We start from the raw sequence: 22997 nt of genomic DNA on the forward strand, positions 1-22997 counted from the left end.
TGCTGAAGTTGGGATGTCCTGAAACCTGACCTGTAGGATGGGCTTGAGGACTGGAGTTGAGAACCTTTGGTCTAGTGTACAGCTGCAGCTCCAATACTCCATTGTCCATAGACATGCAAGACTGTTATGACTTTTAATGCATTTTGTTTAGTCATAAAACATGGATGGAATCAAACTCTCATTATGACCTGGAGCTGAGGTGACATTATTGCATTAGACTTCTAGAAAATCGAACTAACTGAGACAGTTGATCTCAATGCTTTAAATCAGGGGTTATCAAGTCCGTGACCATCATCCATTTCTCCATTGACCACAATTTCATCATTCCTGCCTTAAATGATGTGAAGAAACATATGTTAACTAATTATCATTTAGGTTTGGAGTATTTTCTTTCCATTTTTAATGATCAGTTCTTATCAACTCGGATACATCTGCCGTGAAGGTCTTTTGTAAATTGGACATGTGTTCTGCTTGCATGCTTTATAAGGCAGATGATATGTTGATCGTTAAAGACATTTATAGGGGAAGCAGTAACTTTGTGCCCAAGTCTGTCCTTTTCTGGAATACATGTTCTTATAATTGTAGGTTTTGGCGCCAGCCCTTACGTGATGAACTGCAATGTGACTCTTGCCACTCAAGACTTGGCCGCAGGAAGAAAAATAGCAATTGCCATCCGCAGCAGCAACGAAGGAGGTTTAGAGGGTGTCCAAGCGATGGCTTTCCAACATAACGGTCAGATAGAAATAGCTTGTAACGTGGAGAGCTTCAGAGAAACTCAAGATGCCAATGCCGCTTCGGAAGCCTATAAATATATCTCTTACTGCATTTGTGGGGAGATGTTTTCATATGTGTCTCCTATGCATATAGAAGCTCGCATTCGAGCGTTAGCACTGAAACAAGGCATCAACACGGCTGGAACTGCACTTGTTGGTTTCACAGCGGAAGAGTGTAAACGTCTGGCAGAGCATGCGATATCCCACAGAATAGGGGAATTCTGGAAGAAAAGAAGTAGTGTTTCTATGTGAAGGGATAATGTTAATCCTATGTCATTCCTTCAGAGTGGTCCAAATCTTGCACACAAGTCTTATTAAACCGATCTAGTTCAGAGCCGTAGCAGATGTACTGTATTAGTCCTAGCAAATTTTAGGTTAGTTAACAGGTGTGATATTGTTTAATGGACCAACATGACTGTCCTTTGTGGGCAAAGTTTTGCATAGCTTTCCAGACCTCAGAAATCTATTCTTCAGGTATGCAGTCAAATGAAAGCATTCAGGTACAGGTACTCTACTCCCAGTGTCAGATTGAAAAAAAATGCCGCCCTTAGACACTTACCTGGTGCCACCCCCCAAACGTTTGCTGGCCCGGGCCTAATAGGAAATATGCCACCGTCTACGCCGATTTGAATGAAATCACTGCTCTTGAGAAAGGAATTTGCCATACCTTGTGTACCATTTTTATGTTGTCTACAATGATTGTAAGCATTCTTGCTTATGCTGTAGTTTGTCTGCTGTATACTGTACAGTATATACTGTACATATTTTTTGCTTTGTAGAATACAACTGATGTCGTTAGAAGTAATGATTTTGCTCCCTGTTGATTATAAACCTATTTGCAGCTTTCTGAGTAATAAAGTATAAAAATGCTGAGTGTTTGCAAGAGTATATTGTTTTAAACAGCGCAATTCTACCATATTCAACCTAATTTTGATTGCAAATTGTGGTCCACCTCCTTTTTGTGTTTGTTTCAGCTCAACGTCTTGGCCCCTATAATCTCAAGGGGGTCTCTTTTCTGGAGACTGGTATTTGCTCAAAAATCACTCTTACCATAACTAAAGAACTCACTGCCAATTGTATGCTTATCTCACTAAACTGCTGACGGATTCATGTAGTAACACTTTGGTCTTACTGTATATTGGGCCGCTTGTGGTCACGCACTGTCAACCGTAGAACAGTAAATGCCTACCCCAAAGATATTGCAAACTGACTGCAGGTATCCGAGGCGCAGGGAGATAATGTGGCTTCCCTAAAGTAACACAGAGCCGGCACTGGGTCTGTAGAATCACTTCTCCCACTACATAGACCAGTGTATTAACCAGAAAGTCAATCATTCTTCCGTTTCAGTGCCAGGAACTTTTCCAACATGTCAAGCATTTCAAGAATTGCTTCGCTGACAAGCGGAGGAGGAGAGCCGTAAAAGGCGCACGCGGCGAACGCTAGAACATGCAGCTCTCATGTCAACAAATGAGTTGCACATGTATATTTGCTTGTGTCTGCATATATCCTCACCACATCACACATTGTCCAAAGTCATTGCAGCAGGAGTTGGAATGGTTTAATACAGCCCAGCAATGTCTTTTGCTATGATTCTGCCTCCTGCTTCTGACATATGTATTTCTTTGTATCTGCTTGTACACTGACATACTAATTGCTTCAGACACAGGTTCTTAAGACTAACTCCAATATGGGCTTCACAACACGTCAATAGCAGCCTTGGTGTTATCATATAGAGGCTTTGTGTATGCTATGTGATTTTAGAATAATACTGTGTGGTACTGGGAGCCTGCTTTCTATGTTAGTGCGGTATGCCAGTGAAAGCAGGAATATATATCATTGGGCCTCGGGCTCGTCAGCCATGCATGTAATTGCATTATTTCGTAGATCAGACATTCTCACAGCTTCTCAAGTCAAATAAGTCATTTGAGCTTAGTGCAGTAGTATCTCTTGCACTATCACACGGAAGGGGCTGGTAGTCCATATTGTAAAAGTTTGCTAATGGGCTCACGTGTTGCATTTCTGCTCCAGACTAAGTCTATGTCCTAATAACTTGCAATGTGTTTTTCACAGTGGTTGCAGGCACTACCTGCAGTGGTGACCTTATCCAACTGTGAGCACTAAGTAGCAGTACACCTTGCATTTTGGAAGATACATTGTAGTCCATTAATGGGCCTTATTTACTAAGCAGTGTTACTCAATAAGACACCTTAGAGCCCATTCACTTGAATGGAATGTAAGGGGACATATTCAGTAAGCCGTTATGGAGTAACACGGCTTAGTAAATATAGCCTTAGGTGTCCAAAATCCTAACCTGCCTATTAACCCCTTTAGCAGCAAATGGGTGCGCAGCAGCCATCTTATCATTCAGAGCCAGTTAAGCATTATTTATGTTTTCTTTTTTCTGAACCAGCATCTTCACAGATCGGAACTGCATCTTCCTCTTTACCGGTGAACCCCAGTTCAGGAGGGAGCACTGACCTCAGCGGCCAATCAGCTAGTGGAACTTTTGAGCATCATCTTGGATTTTTCTTTTATGACTGATCCACTGGCATTCGAAACCGGGGCCATTTTGATTTTCCCCTTCACCAGAAAACAGTCACTAAAGTGTGCTTGAGCTGAGGGGGGTTCTTGGTTAGAAGAAATCGGCAGCGCTGCTATGCTGACCCCTTGGATCAGGTTTAAAAAAAAAAGTCATGGGTGTTTCTGCTTTCATTGATTTTAGTATCAGATCTCATTACCATTCAAAATAACACGTATTGAACAAAAATAATTACATACAGTACTGTATGTACATGAATACATACATACACACATATATATATATATATATATATATATATATATATATATATATATATATATATATACTGTATATATATACTATATATATATATTGTGACAGAAACCAGGGGTTGGTAATAAACTCCATATACAGGGCTCCCAGGATACTGAACAGTTTCTGTCCTGTCTAAGCTGAACAGGGCAGCCTCGTGGTACAGGCACTCCATTCCACAGTTTGTCTGCTGCCTGTTTTCTGTCACCTGTCATGCTGATTAGAGTTCAGGTATATAAGACCTGTTTCCTGTTTCCTCTGGGCCCCGCCCAAGAGCCTGGAAGGCTGCTGAACTGCAGAGGGGTGAGAAAGCCTCTTTCCCAAATCGCTTCATTCATTCTGTTAGTTTGTCTAAAGACTGCAAAGGTACTTATTTTGTTGGTGGAAGTGGACAAGCCACTTCCAACTCTGAGTCAGGGACATCTAAGTTTAAGTTATCGCTCAGACGAGCAGCTTTTTGTTTGGCTTTGTTTTCTGTTTAAACTGTGGCAGTCTCAGTGCCTGGGACTGAATAAACCAGGCATAGCCTGTTTAAAGGAACAGTACGTGACGTCTCATCATTTAACCTACCCTAAAAGACCGTGTTCTAACAGTCCCGGACAGACGGCGGAGCCCCGGAGTAAGCCGTTTGTCACATATGGTGGAGAATGCGGGCAGAACACTGAAAGGTCTGGGGGTTAAAGAACTTTAAAAAAAAAAAAAAAGAAGGTTTTTTTTTCTCTCTCTCCAAACAAGATGGAAGACGTGGTGAGTGCGCTGGTACGCAATGTCGCTGTCCAGAAAGACGCGAATGAAGCCCAGCAACAGGCGAGTGAAACCCAGCGACAGCTGTTAATAGCCCAGCAAGAGACTAATGCAAACCAGCAAGAGACAAACCGCCTGCTGAGAGAGGAGCAAAAGCGGTTCGCTCAGGGCTTACAGCAGGAACTCGAGATCCTGAGGGGGACTATCAGTAACCTTCCACTGGCAGAGGCAGCCCCAGTTCCGAAAATGACCAGGGCAAGCCACTACCTTCAGAAGATGGGACCCTTGGATGATGTGGAAGCCTATCTTCTCACGTTTGAACGCACGGCACAGAGAGAGGGATGGCCAGAAGCTGAGTGGGCTGGTCTAATTGCACCCTTCCTAAGCGGCGAACCCCAGAAGGCTTACTTTGATCTAGAGCCAGCCGAAGCTAACGTCTATGCAAAATTGAAGTTCGAGATCCTCGCCCGCCTCGGCGTAACCACGGCTGTTCGTGCCCAAAGGTTTCACGCATGGTCCTTCACGATGGATAAAGCCACCCGAAGCCAGATGTATGACCTCATCCACCTCGCCCGGAAGTGGCTACAACCCGAGATCAACTCAGCAAGCCACATCGTGGAACGGTTGGTCATGGACCAGTTCTTGAGGAAACTTCCCTCTGCCTTACGCCGTTGGGTCAGTCGGAGTGACCCCCACAATGCGGATGAGCTTGTGGCCCTTGTAGAAAGGTACAGTGCAGCAGAAGAGCACCCGCAACCCACAGTCGTGGAGCAACCCCACTATCCGAGGTTCCAGGACTCTTCCAGAGACGGTAAAAGGGTACCGGGGTTAAGGGGCGCTGAAGAGCGGCGACCACCTTCACGCCGCTCCAGCAACAGTGGTTCGCACACTAAGGGCAATAGCCAACATGGGGAGCCGGGAAAAGGCTCTAAGTGGGACACAGACTATGTACCTAAATGTGTAAATTGTCATGAGAGGGGCCACACAGCAAAAATCTGCCCACTAAATGATGAGCCCATGCAATGCAACAGCGTGGAACCTTATTCGCTGTTGTCCCAATGTATGGGCCCTAGCCCAGAGGACCCCTTGAATAACCATCTGTGGGCATTTGTAAAGGTTAATGGTAAGAGGGTTCGGGCACTTCTTGACTCTGGGAGTATGGTCACACTAGTGTCCGAATACCTATTGCCCATTAAGAAGAAACAGGTAAACAGTTCACAAAGAGTGGCAATTTGTTGTATACATGGGGATAATCATGAATATTCCACTGTTGATGTTTTTTTTGAAACAGAATTTGGTTCTTTAGATTTCAAGGTGGGTGTTGTACCCAAACTGGCACATGATGTGTTAATAGGGACCGACTTTCCCCATTTTCTAAAAATGTGGTCCCCAGCTCAGAATAGCGCCCAGAGTTCAATAGCAGACCATAACGAAGTGTTAGAAGAAACAAATCCTTTCCCTTTTTCAGAAATGGAGGTTGACGAGGGCCCAAATAAGAAGGGGGAAAAGGAGGAGTGCTGTGAAATTCCCTTCCCCATCACTACTTTGGTAGGGAATACCCCAAATCAAGATGTTGATCAGGCACTTACCACCCCAGTACAGGATAAGACCCTCGCTGACCTAGAGGTCAGTCCTGGGAGTTTTAAGAAGGCCCAGTGGGAGGACCCCACATTAGCGGTAGCAAGGGGAAATATACGGGACCAGAATAGTACTCATGGCCAACCAGATAGGTCACTTGCTTACCCCTACTTCGAGGTAGAGAACGACCTAGTATATCGGGTTGATAAAAGAAAATCAGTTACAACTAAACAATTGTTGGTACCACGGACATTCCGTAACGTAGTATTACACCTCGCACATAGTCATCCATTGGGGGGACACCTAGGGGTGGAAAAGACAAAAGAAAAGGTTCTCCGAAGCTTTTATTGGCCTGGGGTTCTGGCAGAAATTACAAACTATTGTTCCTCATGCCCAGAATGTCAGATCACCGCCCCGTTCAAAGCATACCGCAGCCCATTGGTACCCCTTCCCATAATAGAGGTACCATTTGACCGGATTGCTATGGATCTAGTAGGACCCCTAATAAAGTCTGCTAGGGGACATCAGCATATATTGGTAATATTAGATTATGCTACCCGATATCCGGAGGCAGTTCCCCTACGTAGCACCTCTGCTAAAAACATAGCAAAAGAGTTAGTACTTCTGTTTTCCCGGGTCGGAATTCCTAAAGAGATCTTATCTGACCAGGGAACACCATTTATGTCCCAAGTAACAAAAGAGCTATGTAAACTCCTAAAAATCAAGCATCTCAGAACCTCAGTCTATCATCCACAAACAGATGGTTTAGTGGAAAGGTTCAATAAAACCTTAAAGAGCATGTTACGCCGGGCGGTCGATAAGGATGGGAAAAACTGGGACTGTTTGTTACCATACCTGTTATTTGCCATTAGGGAAGTTCCCCAGTCATCCACAGGCTTCTCCCCGTTTGAACTATTGTATGGCCGACATCCAAGAGGCTTACTGGATATAGCCAAAGAGACTTGGGAACACGAGGTTACCCCTTACAGAAGTGTAATAGAGCATGTTGCCCAAATGCAGGACCGCATTGCTGCAGTCCTACCCATAGTGAGGGAACACATGGAGAAAGCTCAAGAAGCACAAAGGAATACGTATAATAAGGGTGCTAGGGTCAGAATTTTTTTTCCAGGTGATAGGGTACTAGTTCTGGTTCCCACCGTGGAGAGTAAATTCCTTGCTAAATGGCATGGGCCATATGAGGTCTTGGAAAGAGTGGGAGAAGTAAATTATAGGGTAAGGCAGCCAGGTAGGAGGAAACCTGAGCAAATTTACCATATAAACCTACTCAAGCCCTGGAAAGATAGAGAGGTCTTGTTAACCCTAGTACCCCCAGGTCCGTCAGAGAATCAAGAAACTGACCCAGAGGTTAGCATAGCTGAAACACTGTCCGTGCATCAGAAACGAGAGGTCCAGAGTTTAGTGAGAAGGAACAAAGAAATCTTCTCTACACAGCCAGGTAAAACTAACGTAATTAAACATGACATAGTCTCTGAACCGGGGGTCCGAGTTAACCTTAAACCGTACCGAATCCCAGAGGCCAAGAGAGAGGCTATAAGTTTAGAGGTTAAAAAAATGCTAAAACTAGGCGTAATTGAGGAATCCCAAAGTGGGTGGAACAGCCCTATAGTTTTAGTCCCAAAGCCAGACGGTACAACAAGGTTTTGTAATGACTACCGGAAACTAAACGTGGTGTCAAAATTTGATACTTATCCTATGCCCAGGGTGGATGAACTTGTAGAGAGACTGGGCAAAGCCCGATATCTCACAACCCTAGACCTAACAAAAGGGTACTGGCAGGTTCCCCTCACAGAAAGGGCAAAAGAAAAAACAGCCTTCTCAACCCCAGACGGCCTCTTTCAATATAAGGTGCTGCCTTTTGGCTTACATGGAGCTCCCGCCACATTCCAAAGAATGATGGATAAAATTTTAAAACCACATGTTCGGTACGCTGCCGCCTACCTGGATGATGTGGTAATCCATAGTGAAGATTGGCAATCCCACCTTCCAAAGGTCCAAGCTGTGCTCGACGCAGTTCGGTCTGCTGGACTAACTGCTAACCCCGCTAAATGCACTATTGGTCTGGAGGAGGCCAAGTATCTGGGGTATTCTATTGGTAGAGGGTTACTCAAACCACAAACACTCAAAGTAGAGGCGATACAAAATTGGCCAAGGCCAGTCACAAAAAAACAAGTAAGGACCTTTTTGGGGTTAATTGGCTACTATAGGAGGTTTATTCCCAATTTTGCAACTAAGGCAACCCCACTAACCGACCTCACAAAAGCAAGAGGACCGCTAATGGTAAAGTGGTCCCCCGAAGCCGAACAGGCCTTTAGAAGCCTGAAAGAAGCTCTCTGTGCCCAACCAGTGTTGGTCACACCTGACTTCTCCAAAGAGTTCGTAGTCCAAACCGACGCATCTGAGGTAGGGCTGGGGGCGGTACTCTCCCAGGAGTCTCAAGGGGAGGAGCACCCCATCCTTTATTTAAGTAGGAAACTAAATCCCCAGGAGAAAAATTACTCCATAGTCGAGAAAGAGTGTCTCGCAATAAAGTGGGCTGTAGAGACACTCAAGTATTATCTGTTGGGGAGAAAGTTCCGATTGGTCACAGATCATGCACCCCTTACCTGGATGTGTCAAAATAGGGAGAAGAACGCTAGGGTGACCAGGTGGTTCCTAAGCCTACAGCCCTTTAAATTTTCTGTGGAACACAGGTCGGGGCACAAACATGGCAATGCCGACGGGTTGTCAAGGATGCACTCCCTAATATCCATGGTCGCTCACCCCTCGAGGTCTGAGCTGGGGGGGAGGATATGTGACAGAAACCAGGGGTTGGTAATAAACTCCATATACAGGGCTCCCAGGATACTGAACAGTTTCTGTCCTGTCTAAGCTGAACAGGGCAGCCTCGTGGTACAGGCACTCCATTCCACAGTTTGTCTGCTGCCTGTTTTCTGTCACCTGTCATGCTGATTAGAGTTCAGGTATATAAGACCTGTTTCCTGTTTCCTCTGGGCCCCGCCCAAGAGCCTGGAAGGCTGCTGAACTGCAGAGGGGTGAGAAAGCCTCTTTCCCAAATCGCTTCATTCATTCTGTTAGTTTGTCTAAAGACTGCAAAGGTACTTATTTTGTTGGTGGAAGTGGACAAGCCACTTCCAACTCTGAGTCAGGGACATCTAAGTTTAAGTTATCGCTCAGACGAGCAGCTTTTTGTTTGGCTTTGTTTTCTGTTTAAACTGTGGCAGTCTCAGTGCCTGGGACTGAATAAACCAGGCATAGCCTGTTTAAAGGAACAGTACGTGACGTCTCATCATTTAACCTACCCTAAAAGACCGTGTTCTAACAGTCCCGGACAGACGGCGGAGCCCCGGAGTAAGCCGTTTGTCACAATATATATATATATACATACACACACACACACACACACACACACACACACACACACACACACACACACACACACACACACATATTTAGTGAGAGAGACGTTTGTATATACATTGTGTGTGTGTGTGTGTGTGTGTGTGTGCTTGTGTTTTATATTGCTAAATACATAGAAAGGTATATTCCTAAATGATAGAATATGGACTGATAAAGTGCCTACTTTGTATGCTATGTGATTTTAGAATAATACTGTGGTAGAGCTGTCAGTGTCAGTGCCAGAACCACAGAGTGAGACAGCCCCATTATCTTATGAGCAGTGCCCCAAGGGTATGCATTAAGTTATAGCCAGGCTTCTGTAAGTGCTACCATCTTGAACACATCGCATTGTGAACAATAGAATACAGCCCTACATAACCACATGTTACAAAACCAGAAGGAAATTGGACAGCTCGCTGTGCTAGACATACTTGTAATGAATCCCACGACTTAAGTGTCAACGGTTTGGGAAAGAAGATAAAGAGGACTCGGTAACCAAATGAGCTCAGGAATGTAGGAGTGGTTCTAGACATAAGCAAATGCTTAGAGTCTTAGATCCATAAGCAATCCTAATGATCCCTATAGTACTTTTTATAGTAACCTCAATTCTTTTTTTTCATTTGCTTATGGATGGTGTTCTGTGCAATGAATAATTTAGTTCATGTAAACCAGCGCCACTACTAATGTAGATATAACAGTATGGGGAGGATGCTGAAGACCTCTGCCGTGGCTTTAACACACCTGAGAGGCAAGAAAGTAAGCACAATATACTGCAACATTTTCTCTACATCAGTGATCAGCCTCTCACACAGCCAGACCTTTTAACCAGTATCCAGACAGCGTTCTCTGTGTGATAAAATGAACATCTGCACAAGTGTTCAGTGCTATTGTTTTTAGAAATGAACATGGTTTATGCTCTTTCATTATGGATGCACCATGAACTTTTGAAACCCGTTTACCCTTTTGCGTTGTCCTATATTTATACACTTCTGCTTTTATAGAGGCGCATACAACATATTGTGACGCAATAGTTAAAGGGAGGGGGATGGTTATAAATCCAGATCACATCCTGGGTAGAGCCCGCACTAGGCTAAAACCACATCAGAATATTGATTAAATGAGAGCGGTAAATGTTGGGATCGTGGATATCAATATCCGTCTGATGAGGACGCTTCACCTCGGGGTCCCTAGAGTTAAACCGTGCAATTCCTAGCTCTGGGGACACCAGAGTTCCCAAAACATTTACCCTTTTATGGGCCATTAAAATGAAAGTAAAATCAAAGATGACTGAAGAAGCTGCAATGTCATGGTATGGTAACATCGCAGCCTCTTATGGGCCCTTGTGAGTAAATATCTTAGGAACGCGAGAGCCCCCAGAGATAAAAATAGCACGGTTGAACTTTGGGTTCCGATGCTGCTTTAAAATGGCTATCCAAGCATTTTTGTTTTACATTTATCTTTATTTTTACACAGGATTAAAGCAGGGGGTCTCCAGAGCTGAACCCCATTAATTTCAGCTCCAGAGACCCCCTGCTTCCGAAGATACCTCTGTAGGAGGTGCCGGTAGCCATACGGCTAGCAGGGTTCATGTAATGGCAGAGTTTCAAAGCTCTGGCCCTGCGGGCCAATAGGAAGCCATAACATCATCAGGTTCGGCTTCTTATTGGCCTGTCTGACGCTGGAGCTTAAAACTTTGCCGAGATACCGGCACCCCTTTTGGAGGTCTGTATCTCGGGAAGCAGAGGGTCTCCGGAGCTGAAATGTAATTAATTAAAAAGCACTTGGATTGCTCCTTTAATGTTACCTGATTACTACTTTCGGGTCTTCATGAATCTGTTAAAGCACCAGATGGCCAGAAGCAATATATGTTTTATCGGTCTAGGCATCAAGACAATTGGAGCTTCATTTTCAATTTGTGTAACTTTGTTCCAATTTTGCCCTGTCTGTCAGCTTGCGCATATGGGAGCAGCAGTAGCAGTCAACAGGGAAGAGTTACTTGATACATAATACGAAACAATGAGGTTTCCCATTCTGGGCCTCTGCGAGTCAGTAGTTTCCCCTGTGTTCTGGACCACGAAATACAACAGGTCTGCAGTGGTTCAGTGTAAAATACAAAAATGGTGCAGTGCATCACAGCAAATGTTTCTACATGTCAGTACCTTAAAGCAGGGGGGCGCAATTTTTTTCCCTGCGCCCCCTTGCAGGTCTCCTCACTCCTGTGCCCCCCCTCACCTCCACTTACCTCCGCTCCGGCGTCATGACGTCACGTTACCATAGCAACGTGACGTCACATGACCTCGCTGCGTCATTTGACACCGTGTGGCCATGGCGACACGGGAAGGAAGTTGCCGGAGCCAAGGTAAGTAAAGGCTTACAGAGGCCCTGCAGCTCCCCCGGCACTTAATTTAAGAGCCTTCGGGAAGCGCGCGGGGCCTCTATAAACCCGGCGCACCCCTTGCAGGCAGTCTCGCGCCCCCCTGGGGGTCGCGGCCCCCAGTTTGCGCACCGCTGCCTTAAAGCAATTCATATCTTTACCAAAAAAGTCAGACTATTATGCATTTTTCATGGGCTGGGGTTTGTTAATAATAATAGTTTGTTCTTGTATAGCGCTGCTAGTATTACATAGCGCTTTACAGAGACATTTTGCAGACACAGTCCCTGCCCGTAGAGCTTAAAATCTGTTTTTGGTGCCTGAGGCACAGGGAGATAAAGTGACTTGCCCAAGGTCACAGAGAGCTGACACTGGGAATTAAACCAGGTTCCCCTGCTTCAAACTGCGAGAAAAAAGTGCGAGAGTTAGTGTCTTTACTCACTGAGCCGCTCCTTCAGCGCATATGTTGTTATAGCTGTATTTAATATTTAAGGACCCAAGCTTGAATGGGATATTCTGAATGGAGCCACCCATGATTACATTTACATCACATGTCAAAATGGAAGCCTCAGTAACTCTGAGAACAGAGCGCAGCTCTCCCTAACAGCGGTAACCTGATATGAAATGCATCAGTCTACCATCAGTTTTTTAAATATATTTTATTAAGAATAGGTTTAACTACGAGTACAATATCAAATTCTCCTTCAAACCTCTTTGCTGCCGAAAGGGCCTGCCTGTCCATTTGTGGGCAATGCATACAAAGGGAGTTATCCTTTCTTATTTGACTTCCCAGAGCAGCAATCACACTTAGCAAGTTATATTGGAATTACAATAAAGTAAGTGCAACGCATTTTGCGTTTAACAGCCGTTTCGTAATTTGTGTTATCTGTGAAAGCCCCTGCTAAGTTATAGTCTTTAAAGCGGCAGTCCTTGCTGATCGCCTATGGTTTTGCATTTCATTGTTAACTTTTTTTGCATTTTAATAGGTCTATTCCTGCCCTCTCCTATGTTGTTTTTATCTTTAAAATCTGATGCTTCGTTCAGGAGATAAAAGCGTTTGAAATATTAAATGTCTGGGAGGTCAAAATGAAGCTCTCCCCATGGCCCAGCGCCGTCTAAAGGTTACCACGGTAACCTCAGAAGCCAGAGATTAAGAAAGTCATACTTTTTAACACACAAAAAAAAGATGCTAACATTATAGGAATTGAACTGCAAGCACTTAGCTATGTGACTGAATTGCTGTGTGGTTCTAGTGCAGGTTGGATTATGTGCAGTGTTGTAACCAGGAGTTAAAACAAGGAAGATGTTAAACAACGTATACAGAAGTGATGCATTGTTAGCACTTAATACTCTATAGTTGCAATAATGGGCAGGGTTGAGAATGCCACTCAATGCACATTTTGCCACATGTACAGTATTTGCACTTGGAGCAGCTGGTCCAGTGAGCATACCGCTGTGGGAAGTGTGAGTCTCTTTCGAGTTTCAGATTGCTGATCTGAAGAGGCGACATTGACAATTTTAAAAGGAGTTTATTGCTCAGTGAGCAGGACCTGGCTGAGACTACTAGTGCAGAGGGTGGAGCTGTGAGTGAGGAACAGGGATGTGCAGTAGCTGGGTAACAATTAGAAAGGGAGGCGGGGGGAGGAAGAGGCAGGCCAGTTCTGAGCTGACCGATGCTGTTAGATTTGCCAGATTGAGTGAACATATTTGGGGGAGCCAGGAGAGGAATAGCAAGGCTGGAGGAGACTAATTCCTCTAGCAGCTAGGGGAATAGTTCTTCCAGCACATAAGGGAATCGAGATTCTCAGACTATGAAAGATTGTGGTGGTGGTGGTAGGGGACTCCATTATTAGGAGGGTGTAGAGGGAAATCTGTTGCCGTGACCGCATGAACCAAACAGTTTGTTGTCTCCCAGGTGCTCGTGTTCGAGACATTGGGGATTGGGTAGACAGATTGTTGGAAGGGGCTGGGACTGACCCGGTGGTCTTAGTACAAATTGGCACCAATGACAAAGTTAAAGAAAGATGGAGGGTCCTAAAATAATATTTCGGGGATCTGGGCTACAAGCTTAAGGCAAGGACCTCAAAGGTAGTATTTTTACAGAAATACTACCAGTGCCGTCTGCTACCCCAGGAAGGATAAAGTGCCATATTTATGGTAGGGATGGATTGTACCTCAACAAAGAGGGATCTTCTGTGCTAGGAGAGAAGATGAAACAGAGGTTGGATGAGATTTTAAACTAGTGTAACCCTGTTTCCCCCACCCCCAATCGCAGATAGGGTCTAGTACTGGGAAAACTATACTATTACATGGAGTAGGGTGGTGCATGCCTGCTGGCTTACAGTTGCCCTGAGTCTCCCGCATAATGGTAGGGGATGTCAGAACAAGCTTCTGGGGCATAACTGAATCGTACTCACAGTGACAGCGCCTCCATCCCGTGCAGACCCCAGGGATGCGGGGTGAAATCCCTGCAAGAGAACTCTTCACTCTCCTCCCGATAGATTTCAGTCTCAGGCAAGGAGGTATAATGAACAGCTGGAACACTTTATTCTCACTGTACACTGCACTACATACACAGCAACCACAGGATACTGGAGATTAGTGCCTTCACCCTCAGGATGTCCCTGGACCTTCACTCCCAGCCACAGTCCACCAAGAGCAGTCCCAGCTCTTCCCTTACTCCCTGAAAGAGTAAGGGGAACAGTCTCCCTCCACTCCCCTAAGGGAGGGCACACAGTAGGCAGATCCCTGCATAACTGATAAAGGGTAGACTAGCTTCTCTCAAGGTAGAGGCAACTGATTAAATTGAGGAAGTACAACCCCTTAAGTACAGATCCAGCAGGAACCAGCCCCTTGCCACTAATTGGACACAAGGCCTGGTTACACTGCCTTCTCTGTGACTCACGGAGCTGCAGAGGTGTGGTGGAAACCCATTATCACTTCTGGCAACCTGCCCTTACCAGGGATTATGCCAGGAGGTGGGCAGACTGATAGCCCCAAACCAGCCAGGGCTACACTAGGAAAGAGTGGTGGAGGACAAGAAAGAGGTAATGGACTAGACGTAATAGATAGGAATGGGGAAATAGCCATGTGCCATGGAGGTGGAGTGGGGGGAGTGGGAGTTTGGCAAGCAGGGCGGCACCCATATTAAATACAGATAATACTAGTAGACTTATAAAGACTAAATTCAATGGGAGTAGAAAGGCAGCAGCAGATAACAATAGCACAGTCTGGTAAAAATCTTAAATGCATGCTGGCTAATGCAAGAAGCCTGACAGATAAAATGGGGGAGCTTGAATTAATAGGTAGAAGGGAGCAATATGAGATCATAAGCATTACTGAAACATGGTGGGATGAAACTCATGACCGGGCAGTTTAATTTAGTGCGTTATTCCCTTTTTTGGAGGGATCGAGTAAATAGAAGAGTTGGTTTATATGTTAAACCGGATTTAAAAGTTATTATAAGGGAAGATGTTAATGAAGGGATTGGTGAACATATAGAGACTTTGTGGATAGAAATTAGCAGTGGAGGTAAATTGTATAAAAGAAAATGCTTGTTGGGACAGGCTTCAAACCTAATATCTGTGTGATTGAGGAAGCCAAAATACTTTTGCAAATGGAGAAGGCATCAAAACTAGGTCATGTTTCCATAATGGGTGATTTTAATTATCCAGACATTGACTGGAGCAACGAGATTAGCATTACAACTAAAGGAAACAGGTTTTTGTGGGTGCTAAAAGACAATATCATGACCCAAATTATTGAGGAACCAACCAGGAGATGAGCATTAATGAATTTGGTAATATAAACAATGTAGAAGTAATAATAAATATTAAAGTCAGGGAATATTTGGGAAACAGTGATCATAACATGGTCTCATTTGAAATAAATTATCCAAAACAATATTATACGGGTTCAACAGAGACTTCAAATTTTAGAAAGGCAGATTTTAATGAATAATCTACAAATACATTGGGATGACATTTTTGCAGGAAAAGATTGTGGGAGATAAATAAGCAGTCTTTACAACATTTTTAGATAAGTACATTTGTCATAATAATATCATGAGATATTATATATTTTAATCAATCGGGTGCTTCAGGGGTTAATGTGGTTACCGTTTGCCTTAAAATACAATATATTGGGTTTATGACAGACCAAGCCCCTTGTCAGCCTCAAAGGAAACCAACATTCCTGAGATACCCCTTTGTGCATAACAGAGAGCGATGACACACAGGTCACGCCTTAGGCCTCGGCCAAGGTTCTTGCTGGCGTGCGTAGGCGCGCTGAGGTTCAGGGAAAGCGGGTGCTTTCCCTGGCCTTAGACAGCGCGCCATTCAGGGGCGTGTCGGCGGGCCAGTGACGTCACGGAGCTGGTTCGCCCTCATTGGGCGAACCGCTCACGTGACCGGCCCTGCGTTCTGGAAAGCGTTTGATTTTAAAATATCCCTAAGACCTATGCTTCGGCGCGCTTGTGGAAGCGTAGGCGAGCCCCTACTAAAGCCGCTCTCATTGCGGCTGTAGGGGCTCACTGGTAAGTACCAGCGCGCCTCAGCGCGCTGACCATGCCCAACGCCTTAGTTGGAGGACTTTTAAACACATTAGAATATTATGTGACGTCATCTACTCTGTATAATAGGAGGTACATATCTATCACGATTGCGATTCAAAATTTGCCTTGTTATATCCGTCATAAACGCCTGAATCTATTGATATGACTCATCTGTGTCTATGTATTAGAGAAAGTTATGAGTGCATCTATATATTGAGGCAATAAATTAGACATCTTTTTTAGAAGTTCTTTTAACAGCTGATTTATGCAGGGGTGGGCTTATATTGTTTCAATGGGGAAAAATAGTACATAAGTGTTAGCAAGCTATTATCAAAATCATAATTCAACACAGGTGTGTTTAGATCAAATACGTGAATTTTCGTATTTCTATGCCAGTGAAAATAGAAAAGTAGAGCACTGCAAAAAACAAAAGGGCTGGAGGCAAAAAATAAACTATTTATTGGGCATATGTGCCAAAGTGACAAACACACAAATTAAAAACTCTTATGCGTTTCCTGCGGTGGAGGCGCTTTATCAAAGAGTAACCAACACTCACTCAAACCCTGTTTAAATAAAGGTCAGTTGCAGATACACGCCCTGTGAATGACTAATTGATCCATTAAGCAAAAGCTGTGAAACAATACAGAGCTACATGTTAATAGGTTAAATATCCTTCTAAACAACTGACCACATAACAAGACAGAGTGTGTATTGTGTTAAAAAAACACCTAATAGACAACAGTATAGTAAATCACAGAATGGATACTATACAATATAACACGTTAAAAACATGACACAAAACATATATGAATGAATGAAATTAAAAATTAAAAATAAATAATAAAGAAAAATAAAAAATGAAAAAGAATACTAAAGAAAATTTAAAAAAAATATACCGTATTTCCTCGATTGTAAGACGCCATCGATTGAAAGACGCACCATCGATTTGGCCTTTACAATACAGGAAAATTACTTTTTCACATACCAGGAGAGGTCCCATGTCAGCGGCGGATGAAGCGGGGGCGGCGGCGGCAGGAGAGGTCCCACATCTGCAGATGGTTGAAGATGGATAGCGGGCGGGACTGCAGCGGGACAGGTCCCAAGTCTGCAAGTGAATGAAGATAAGAAGACAGCAGGCGGGTGTGCGGTGGCGGCAGGATATCATAATAGCAGGAGAGCGGAGTAGGAGCAGAGCGGCATAGGGGAACGGATTGGGAGGTGCACACTGTAACACCAGAAGTTGACCAGTGTTTGACTTCCGGTGTTACAGTGTGCACCTCTCAAGCCGTTCCCCCATGCCGCTCTACTCCTGCTCAGCTCTCCTGCTATTATGATCTCCTGCCGCCGCCACCGCACGCCCGCCCGCCGTCTTCTTATCTTCATTCACTTGCAAACTTGGGACCTGTCCTGCCGCACAACCGCCGCTCTCCCGCCACCCGCTTCATCCTCCGCTGACATGGGACCTCTCCTGAAACATGTTAAGTGGAAAGAGGGGGTTAGTACTGTAGACTCTTTTTTTTTTTATTACATCGATTCTAAGACGCACCCCGATTTCAGAAATGTGAAAATCAGAAAAGGTGCGTCTTAGAATCGAGGAAATAGGGTATATAGATCAATACACAATCATAAAAGGTGAAAATTAAACTAAACCCTAATAAATTACCAAAATCCATAGATAAATAAGAAATCATAAAAATAATAAATATATAATGTTAAATTCAAAATAAATAAATTCTATCAGTATAAATAAACAATAATCTATGATCAAATGGAAAAGTAAAAATAAATCTAGTACATCACTATAAGGGGGGATAACAGATATATTAAATATATCTAAATATAATCTCTAGAATTATTTGTATAAAAATAGAGAACAAACCAATAATATAATAATATGGTCTAAAAAATAAACAAAGGGAGCAAATGCCAGTGACCTGACATATTGTAATGTAATGTATAGGGATTTACGTTGTCTGTTTTATCCTGATATTTTAAGAAACTGTTCTGCCTTTATTGTAACTGTATGTTCTTGTAATCCCTTTTCTGTAATCTAAGCACTGTTTTTTTATATATATTAAACAATTCTTTAATAAGTAATGCCTTGGGCTCTGAGTTAACTGTTGCCTGCTTTGTAGAGTGTATTTACATTTTTGGACACATTTTGCTACAACAGATGTGTTATGTGCATAGTTTTTTCTATAATAAAAAGGAACCTGAGATCGTGGCAGATATATATTAATGACATATTTTACATCATTCTCAGGTGGTGGAAGCGGAAGGATATGATTGCAATGGAGTAAGGAGAAAGGTGAGTTGGCTAGAGTAGCCGTGTGCATTAACCCTGGTTGCATATCTAAGTCACGTGCTGACTTGTGGCCTGTTCGTGACAGATGGTATATGGGGACGGATTGAAGGGAGATATTGTTCATTTGAGGGAACTTTGCGACGGTGAAAAGTGGGTCAGTTTGCGAGCTGTGTATTAACTGTATGTAGGTCACATGCTCACAGGTGTGCCATACGTGACAACATTTATCGGAGTATAACCTTGCAGAATACAGTAAATATCAAAGTAACAAGTCTAAACCAATGTGGCTAAATAAACAGGTAGGGGGGATTAAATAGAAAGGAAGAGGCAGGCATTTAGATTCTTTAAATCAGAAGCGATGGAGCAGCATATCAGAATTAGAAGGAATGTAACAAAAGTTGCAAAAGGGCAATCAAATTACCGAAAATAGGATTGCATTAGAAAGTAAGATGAACCCTAAAAAGTTATTTAATACCTTAATAAAAATATTAGAAAAGAGAATGGAAACCTCTTTCAGTGTGAGATAGGCAAGCAAATTATTGGAAATAAGGAAAAGGTGGAAATATTAAATACATTAAGGAGAAGTCAATTGCAAAAATATTGCAAGGGAGGAAGCCACAACATCTATATTAAGAACAATTGGTTACCTGAGGAAGAAGTACATAGGCCGCTTAATAAAATTAAAGCAAATAAAGCACCTCCCAATGGCATGCACCCAAAGGTTGATAAGGAGCTAAGTTCAGTAATAGCAAAACCATTACATTTAATACTCAAGAACTCCATTTCCACAGACTCAGTACCATAAGATTTGCATAAACAGACGTGGTGACTATATTTAAAAATTGAGCTAGATCACAACTGGAGAATTACAGACCTGTAAGCCTGACATCAATAGTGGGGAAGCTACTTGAAGGTTTAATACGGGATAATATTCAGGAATACCTAATGGAAAACAAAATTATTACTAATAGCATGGATTTATGAAGGATAGGTCATGCCAAACTAACCTTATTAGTTTATTTGAGAAGATAAGTCAAAATGTAGATCAGGGTAATGCAGTTGATGTGGTCTACTTAGATTTTGCAAAGGCTTTTGATACAGTGACACACAGAGGTATGTTTAGAAAATAAAGGAAATTGGACTGTAAAAATATTTGCACCTGGATTGAAAACTGGTTGAAGGATAGACAGAGAGTTGTCATATGTCAAATGGAACCTTTTCTGGTTGGGCTAAAGTTGTCAGTGGGGTACCTCAAGGATCGGTACTGGGAACCCTGCTTTTTATCTTGTTTATTAATGACCTTGAGGTTGGCATAGAGCACAAGGTCTCCATCTTTGCTGATGATACTAAATTGTGTAAGGTAGTAAAATCAGAGCAGGATGTCATTTCTCTCCAGAAGGACTTGGAGAGACTGGAAACTTGGGTAGATAAATGGAAGATGATGTTTAATACAGATGTAACACCCCTATCTCCTCCCTAAGGGATATTTATAGGTAAAGGGGTGTTATGGTGTTAACCTGTAGGCTTACAGAAGGCCTCAACCTCCGTGCATAGGGAGCTTGGGGTGCAAGGTGCAGCGCCTCCACCTGTGAGGATACCGCCATGGACGGGTTGGCCCCTCACAGGAAAATATTATCTGGGTGAATAACTACTCACACAATAATATAACCAATAGTAACTTTACCAACAGGGTTCAACATAACAGTCAGACACAATACCAAAACACAGCAATAACAACAGTATAATCCCTTCTCCCTCTTAACCGCACTACCCCCAACACCCCTTGTATAATATATGTCCAGCCAAGGTCATTGAGATTGTGTGTGTATGTGGGTAGCGATGCCCTCTGGGATCATTGATGCACGTGTTGGGTACCTTCCTTTGTGAAGCACATGCAATGGAGCCTCGCTCTTTGGATAGATGCAGGTGTAGTGTCTCACGCTGCGGGCCTCCAAATAAACTTCTCCTCGCGCCTCACCAAGGGTCCGCCACTCACGGGGTCTCTGACCCTGAGAGGTTCCTTCCTTGGAGTCCACTCTGCTCTGCTGCTTCTCCGTTGGGATACTACAGAGGAGGGTCCCTTACTTATGGCCAGCCCTACAAAACTCAGGCTACTGGGAGAGCATTGCTGGGTGAGCATTGCATTTAAGAGTGTTGCATTTGAAGTGGGCATATTAAGTGGATATGTAGTTAGACAGTAGTTGGACTAGAGGTGGGCTGGAGACTGAAACTTTCTGTAAATTCTTCTACACAAGGCAACAAATGGTGAGCTATCTGGCCACACTATTATCCCATGCTTGTTAATCTGCGCAATTAACCTCTCTATACACTTTATTTATTGCTGCCTCTCCCAACACTTGACTGCCTCTCCATCCCCCCCAAATCCCTCTGAAAACCTTGAACAGACCCTAGCATTACAAAGGCAACAGAACTTTATGGCAAGGAAAAGGCACACCTCTGCTGCTTACTCTGCACACACTGACTTGGCTCACAACCGCTTCATGCAACATTACCTGCCTCTGTCATAATTAACCTGCTTGTTATCTCAACACTGTTCTTTCTTGTGGCCTCATGGAAATGTTTCTCTCTCTATCCAATACAAACTCCTCTCTCCTGGCCCATACCCAATATCACCATACACCCTGGATTACTCAAAAGCCTTGCACTATCTCCAGAATGTTGGTGGAGAACTCTGAAAACCAGCACACCAACCACTTCTCATCCCAATGGCAAACATCACAAATGTACAACTCGCAAAGGACTCAAATTTCTATTTATACTGTTACTCTCTTTAGCAAGTGATATTGAACCTAACCCGGGCCCTCCGTTTTCAACTCTGTTCCATACCCCTGAGAATACCCCCTTCAAATTCCAAAAAGGTCTATCTGTCGCCCATATAAATATCCAGAGGCTGCTGCCCAAACTGTATGAACTAAGGGCATGGTGCCTTATGCATAAACCCAAAGTCATTATTATCACAGAAACATGGCTAACTCCTAAAACCGCTGATGCAAATATCACCATTCAGGGATACTCCATTTCGAGGAAAGACAGGTTAAAGAGAGGAGGTGGGGTGTTATCTATCTATCTATCTATCTATCTATCTATCTATCTATCTATCTATCTATCTATCTATCTATCTATCTATCTATCTATCTATCTATCTATCTGTGTGTGTCTATCTATCTACAGTATCTATCTATCTATCTATCTATCTATCTATCTATCTATCTATCTATCTATCTATCTATCTATCTATCTATCTATCTATCTATCTATCTATCTATCTATCTATCTATTTCTTTTTTTAATGTTTTTGTTTTTTGTATTACTGTTTGTTAACACGGGATTGAAGCATGGGGTGTCCGGAGCAGAAACCCCATTCATTTCAGCTCTGGGGACGCCGTGCTTCTCGAGATACAGACATCCAAAGGGGATCTACAGTATGATATGCAGTGACAGAAGTTAAAACAGCTTTATTGCACAATGGCAATCACTTTTAATTAGCCAGATAAATACAAGTTTGTGTTTATTTTCACAAAACAAGAAACCACACAAAATGAACATTTTAGCCAATGTCACACAACAAACTGGGACATTTGTTCTAAATGAATGGTGGCTGGAAGTGTCTGGTGATTCCCAATGTATGTTTATGTGTTGGTAAGTATACTTTTCCATGGTGCATTTGATTAACCCTCACTCTCCCTATCAAACAAGCTGTGCGCTGTCACGGTAGGAGGAATTGGTGAAGTGGTTTTAGGTATATAATAAAAAAGTACCCTTAACTCTTTTAGTGCTGGGAGGCAATAAATTGCAGGCCCTGGTGGGGTTAATGCAACCTGGATTATAAATGCCTTTGGTAACCCATACAGCGCTAATGCAACTCACAGTGCTCATATTCCCTGCAAGCATTGTGGTACAATGCGCATCTTTGATTGTTTACTCATATAATTAGGGCACGTTGGCATTTAACAAATTCCATTTACTCTGTTCATTCAGCGGCAGAAATGTACTTGTCTCTTACTCAAGATTTACCCCATAAGAAAGCCAATAAGGCTGTGTTAAAAATGTAATTGTTTTTATAGACTCATGAGGCACTTAATTAGGAATGACCTGCCGCACTCCACGAGAGAGAGAGAGAGAGAGAGCTCGTTTCTGTTAATGCTGTTTTGTTGTAGCGGCTGTTGTGATACTTAATTATTCATGATATTAACATGTTTCTTTCTTTTATCTTTAACATTTAGTTCACCCTAGAGCAAATTTGGAGACTTAATGGGATTACATTAGGACTTGCCGACCTGTCTTCCCATGTTTTCATACGAGAAATATGCTATATTATTTTCCACTTCAAAAATCAACTGATAGTCCAACAGCCCCATTAAGCCTCAATTATTGTAATTCAGTCACATTCTTTCCCATTGGCA

General features: G+C 43.2%; 1 protein-coding gene across 3 annotated transcripts in view; it reads left to right on the forward strand.

Annotated features, from left to right (window-relative positions):
• Positions 1 to 22997, forward strand: part of FTCDNL1 (formiminotransferase cyclodeaminase N-terminal like) — an 81172-nt gene that overhangs the window by 22394 nt on the left and 35781 nt on the right. For 2 of the 3 annotated variants that reach the window (XM_075608711.1, XM_075608709.1), the window contains exon 6: positions 18532 to 18576. In XM_075608711.1, coding sequence (XP_075464826.1) covers positions 18532 to 18554 — 23 coding nt within the window. In that variant the 3' untranslated portion in view covers positions 18555 to 18576. Of the gene's footprint in view, positions 1 to 585; positions 1620 to 18531; positions 18577 to 22997 lie in introns of those variants that run through there. The other variant, XM_075608708.1, reaches the window with a different exon arrangement.

Source organism: Ascaphus truei, chromosome 7, assembly GCF_040206685.1.
Source record: "Ascaphus truei isolate aAscTru1 chromosome 7, aAscTru1.hap1, whole genome shotgun sequence".
Taxonomy (NCBI): domain Eukaryota; kingdom Metazoa; phylum Chordata; class Amphibia; order Anura; family Ascaphidae; genus Ascaphus; species Ascaphus truei.